Source organism: Sesamum indicum, linkage group LG7, assembly GCF_000512975.1.
Source record: "Sesamum indicum cultivar Zhongzhi No. 13 linkage group LG7, S_indicum_v1.0, whole genome shotgun sequence".
Taxonomy (NCBI): domain Eukaryota; kingdom Viridiplantae; phylum Streptophyta; class Magnoliopsida; order Lamiales; family Pedaliaceae; genus Sesamum; species Sesamum indicum.
In genome coordinates, this window is record NC_026151.1 from 9,405,255 (window position 1) to 9,410,680 (window position 5,426).

Sequence of the window (5,426 nt, forward strand, 5' to 3'; positions counted from 1 at the left end):
TTTCTGAGTCCTTAACTTGATTCCAGTTCCAAAAGTGGTGTTTGATAAGAGTATTTGATCTGTTTGTTCCTCTCCGGAGGCTATATAACTAGCCATTTACAGCCACAGAAATGAGGAATGACACCTTGCCACAGTTTAGTACTATATACACAAGCAAAATTCTTGCAGACGAGCAAAACATTTTCAGCCTCCGATTATAGCAGTGCAAATCCACTCATCTTTATGTTTGATCATAAATGCCACTACTTGATGATTTGGGAAAAAACTCGTTGCTTGCTTATCCAACGCTCAATTTCCTTCATCACTCATAAATCTTTGTAAAATTCTATGTCCATCTCAAGAAGCAACCATCAAATATCATTATGTCAACCGAGAACATGGCATCCTCACTGGTGAAAAGACCACTGTTAGACGGGCATGATCAGAAAGAGAGTAATCTTCAGGCCACATCCCTTTCTCGACTTCTGCTGGGAAGAGAACTGCATTCTTGACACTGAATCCGATGGTTTGCACTGTGCCATTGACGATGTCATCCCAGACCTGATCCCTCTCTCTCTCTCCTTGGTCCGAGTAAGTGTTCCATATTTGCTGCTGTAGTATCGCAAGAAGGGAGATAAGCATGTTTCTATATTGTGTTTTGGATGAATGGAGAATGGCTCCTAATCACTTCTATTAACTTGTAAATTGAGAAGTCTCGTGGTATGATAATTCACATCGCAAAAAAAACAGGAAACCATGTCATTAGATGAGAATGAATAAGCTAAGCTGAGATCACCAATTTAGCACCTTAAATTCTTTATAGTCAATAACACCATTTCCATCCACATCTGCTTGCAGCCATAGTTCCTTTACCTCTTCATTACAAAGGCCATGACAATGTCCAACCAAATTCAGCTGAACAAATGTAGCTAAGTGTTTATTTTTGAGAAATAACTACATTGAGGATGAGAAATCTAAATGGAAGAAAACTGAGCTTGGTTAAATTGCTGCTAACCTGCTGCAGTGCTTCATAGAAGCCGAAGTAGGTGATGTAATCGCCCTCGCTATCTGCCTTTAAAAAAGCAAATGCATCATCCTCGGTCAGAGATACTCGCTTAAGTTGATGCTGCAAGATAATACAAAAGCATTAAATATTTGAAACAGATTATACTTCATCGAAATGGTCAAGTAGCGCAAGTAAATATGTTATGAGCAAAGCATGCTTCTTACTGCTATGTTCAAATATATACAGGCTTATTCCTCTTCCCCCACCGACCCCCCACCCCCACCCGTCGAGACTTATGCTGCTGTTTTATGCTGTTGCTTCATGACAGAACTCACTACTCTGTCTCTAGTGTCATCAAAGAAAGCACTAGCAGAACTTTTATGCGTTAACAATAGGAAACTTACAGGTAATGTGGCTGTATTGCAAACCTAATAGTCAAATTTCTTGAAAGTTTAGATGAATTACTAAGAACAGGAACTAAATTAGCAGCTCTTAATACCCTTTATGAGCAAACCAACGTTTAACTAAAAAAAAAGGGGCAAAAGCATGAATTAGCAGTCTAAGCAACTAGATAGCAAATATGTCAACTATTTGAGCTAAGATATTCAAATCACTTTATAAAGATCAGAAAGTTCAACAAGTATATCTTACCTTGAGCATTCCAGCCAGTGCTTCACTCCAACTTGTTTTGAGTAATTTCCTATATCTATTAGGATTAAGAAGCCATATAAAATCTACACCACAAATGTTTCCACGATGATTACGGTGGCTTACCCACTGCATGGAAGAATATGGCATCAGCAATGATTACAAAAAGTAAAGAGTAGCTTAGAGAATTAGGAACCAAAGGTAAGTTACCTTGTGAGCATCTGCATCGGCATACACATGAGCAGCATCATATGATGATATAAATCCCTGAGACCTAAGAAACTTGTAAACATGACCACTCTTGCTTCCATTCCAGTCACTACACAAGTTAAAGAATTGAACCAAACATATCATGTTAGAATACAGCCGCTCAAATGTAAAAGAAAATAGCCAACAGACATACCCGCAGAGTAATATAGGTAAGGGATTGAGTTTGTTTTCATATTGATATGACTCCACATATTGCAATATTTTGTAGACCTTTCAAAAAAAAATGACACAGCCAATCAGATACCTGATAATATCGATAATTGATTTCGGAATGTTTGCATCATGCAATTGAATTAAAATATACCTGGCGAAGTCGTTCCAGGCACAAACTTGAATTATGTGGAAACAATAAGTGGGTGTTCACTATGAGAATTTCTTGGCGGACATTATTGTTTCGACATTGTGAGAAGGGCACAATCAGCTCGACATGCAGTAGCTGAGCAACACGGTCACCAAAATCATTGAAAAGCAGCTCTCTGTGGCTGATGATCCTGAAGGAGTCCTTATGCACGGCAGTCAGGAGACCTTGCAAAAATCGAGAAAGACTTGGCTTTATAACTAGAACAAAGTGGTGCTGTTAGTATTAAGAACTAAAATATCCAACTATATCGACAAACTTAGAGAAGACAGTTCTATAAACAGGTATGATTCCAAAATGAACTTTAGTTTCTGTACAGCAGAGAATTGAGTCTGATGCACAATCATCAAACAGCTGGAGCTAGTCCTTTCTTCTCTTCTCTTATTCCTTATTATCTTTGTCCTTAGAAAAGAATTCATGCCTATTTGACCATGAGCAAATATACTTATTAGAATATTGCTGAAGATAATCTTTCACGATGAAGGTGATTCTAACAATCTTTCAAGTTACTTTTTACCAGTTCTACTACTTTTATGATCTTGTCCTCTTCCATGTATACATCTGCATGTATAAAACCTCAAATTGGATGAATTGGCCATGCACAAAGAAGGCAAGTTTAACTCAAAAGAACAAGAATAAACACATATATCAGAGAAAAAATCCTATCCCCTAATACAGATTCCACATGAGATGGTCAACTTTGACAAGACATACAGAAACAACCGGAGATTCTCAAATTCCATTCTCTTCCAAATTGAAACACTTATAATTGAAATTATAACAAACGTAAAAGCTTATAATCCAACAATAGAAAGACTGGAATACCATCGCCTCGATTATTCGTCCTGGCAAGCTTGACGCAGTTATAACCAGCAGCCCCTAGCCTCTTATCGTAAATACTGACCAGCTCTTCATTCCCAACCCAGAATTCCTGCAACAGCCCACAAACATATTAAATCATTTGAGATGACATCTTCATTTCAAATAAAAAAAAAAACTGGATATAAATATCAAGAAGAGTAAAAAACGCAAAACCTGAAGGCATATAATAGAAGCTCTTTCACACAATAACCAATCCAAAATTCTCTTGTTCCTATTTAGCCAAAAACCTTTAACATCACTTTCTCTGTAACTGGGATCCTGTCCTCGCGCACACAGAGCACATTACGAGAAACCCATCAAACTTTCATCCCTATAAGGACAAATCAAAGCTCGCAAAGGACATAAAAAACAGAGCAATGTCTACGTCAATATCAAAAGATGAACAGCAGCAGCAACACCTCCAAAAACACACAACACACACCAAAAAAAGAAAGAAAACCCAACTCTACAGCTACATATCAGCAACAACTATGCATGAATTTTCCCTTCTGCAGCATTTACCTCTTGACTGAGTCTTTTGTAAATAGGAGCAAGAATATTGAACGTTGTGCAAGAAACGCAAGTGGGGTCCGTAATCGATGAAGCTATTGCATAGCTTCCAATTCTCGAAACCCTCTTGATTGTCCTGCTATTCCTCCCCATTTCTGCGCGTACGTAGACGTAAACATGTATTTCTTCAAGCAGGTGTTTGATGGATGCTTGAATGAGCGCGGAGGAGGATATTCAACAGCAAAACAGATATTTCCTCTTGTGGGCAAAGGGATAACGATATCTATCACTGTTTCAGTGGTTGAGATGAAAACGAATGCAAATTAACAACGCTAAAAGTTTGTTTGTATGAGTCAGAAGAAGGGTGGTGGCGGGCAATGACTTGCATATATGAGATTGAGCGAAAACGAAGTTAGAAAAAACGAAGTTAGAAAAAGAAGGAGAGAGTATCTTGGTGTCGTGTGTGTGTGTGTTGTGCGTGTGTCTGTTTTCTTCTCTCTCCTTTTTATTTTCCAACGGCTAATATAAATTAAATATCAGCTCAAAATTAAAATTATACTCGAATTTTATGGCAAAATATTTTAAATGAAAATTGAAAAAAAAACTAATAAATAATTAAAGTCCGTTCACTTGAGATTTCGTGTGATTATACGTAAAATTCATGTGATTTAAAAAATTACATTTAATATCATTTAAGTTTACTTTTTAGATGATACAATCATTAGTTCACTTCCAAATGCGACATTTATACTATTATAAAAGAAAATTCATTTATCGTACCAATTTTTTATTGTCTTATTTTATCATTTCATTTATTTTATTCTTTCAAAAAGAAATTGTCCGTGATAGTAATTTTATATAATTTTTTGCTCTCAACCCATTGCTCGATTTCTCTCACTCATATTCTCCATATTTTTTGTCCTCACAAACTTTCATAATTTTAATAAACCATAGTACAATTAATTTTTTCTCTCTCATATTCTCTATATTTATTTTTTCTTATAAATTTTTATATTTTTAATAAACCCACAATTATAATTTTTATATTTTTTTATTTTAGATATTTCTTTCTTTTTCATCACCTCACTACATTTGTATATTTCTATATTTTTCTCCTCTTTATCTCACAATATAATTTTATTTTTTTGTTTTGAGAACCACGTGCAACAACAACTAATTTTTTAAAAAAACAAACCAAATCATCCCAATAAAAGCCTCTCAAATTGATGTCAATGTGTGTTGTCACGATGGGTTATATTTTTGTTAATTTTACCAATATAGGGAGCATTAGATTAAATATTTTGGAGAAAAATGATAACATTTTGAATTTAAAGTAAGGTAATTGAGAATGTGGATTGGGTTCCATAATATGTGCTGGGCCAGGAACCGGGCAAGCCCAAAGTGGGGATGGGATGGCCCAAGCCTATATCAGGCTCCTTGACCTAATATGAGAGTTTCCCAAACTACATATATAATCTTGGAGCTAGGGTTTTGCATTCTGTCCGCAGCTCCAACGTACGAGTGAGAGAGAGTGAGGGAGAGAGAGGGAGCCACCGCCGTCTATTCTCACATCCACCACTAAGATGGTCAGTTCTAACCACACCATGCTAGTATTGTTGATTGATTTCTATGTTAATCTCTCGCGTTTTGGAAGAATTAACATTCCTGATTATGTTGTAATTTCTGAAATTTTTAGGTGAATGTAGTTGATTTTAGTGATGATTTTTGTTTTTATCGAGGCTTTGGATTTTCTGCGAAAAGTGGAGAAGGCGTAGATGGGATGAGTGAACTGTT

General features: G+C 36.1%; 2 protein-coding genes across 3 annotated transcripts in view; one reads left to right on the plus strand and one right to left on the minus strand.

The window, feature by feature from the left end:
• Positions 7-4,038, minus strand: LOC105166797 (uncharacterized calcium-binding protein At1g02270-like). 2 transcript variants are annotated; one of them, XM_011086281.2, is made up of 10 exons: positions 3,645-4,038; positions 3,297-3,401; positions 3,087-3,192; positions 2,208-2,428; positions 2,037-2,113; positions 1,844-1,952; positions 1,637-1,762; positions 995-1,105; positions 787-894; positions 7-591 (listed from the first exon to the last, which is right to left on the minus strand). In XM_011086281.2, exons 1-10 carry the CDS (start codon positions 3,783-3,785, stop codon positions 361-363), a joined length of 1,335 nt encoding a protein of 444 aa, XP_011084583.1. In that variant the 5' UTR covers positions 3,786-4,038; the 3' UTR covers positions 7-360. The 2 variants fall into 2 exon arrangements, with proteins under 2 accessions (XP_011084583.1, XP_011084584.1); XM_011086282.2 differs by lacking the exon at positions 787-894.
• LOC105166798 (40S ribosomal protein S4) overlaps positions 5,076-5,426 on the plus strand; it is a 2,638-nt gene continuing 2,287 nt past the window's right edge. The window contains exon 1 of the mRNA XM_011086284.2: positions 5,076-5,218. Coding sequence (XP_011084586.1) covers positions 5,216-5,218 — 3 coding nt within the window. The 5' untranslated portion in view covers positions 5,076-5,215. The remainder of the gene's footprint in view (positions 5,219-5,426) is intronic.

Coding starts and splice junctions, on each gene's coding strand:
- LOC105166797 (XM_011086281.2), bottom strand. CDS start 3,785: ATGGGGAGGAATAGCAGGACAATCAAGAGGGTTTCGAGAATTGGAAGC. Junction 1,953..2,036: donor TTACCTATATTACTCTGCGG/GTATGTCTGTTG, acceptor TAACTTGTGTAG/TGACTGGAATGGAAGCAAGA. Junction 592..786: donor TTGACTATAAAGAATTTAAG/GTGCTAAATTGG, acceptor GCGATACTACAG/CAGCAAATATGGAACACTTA.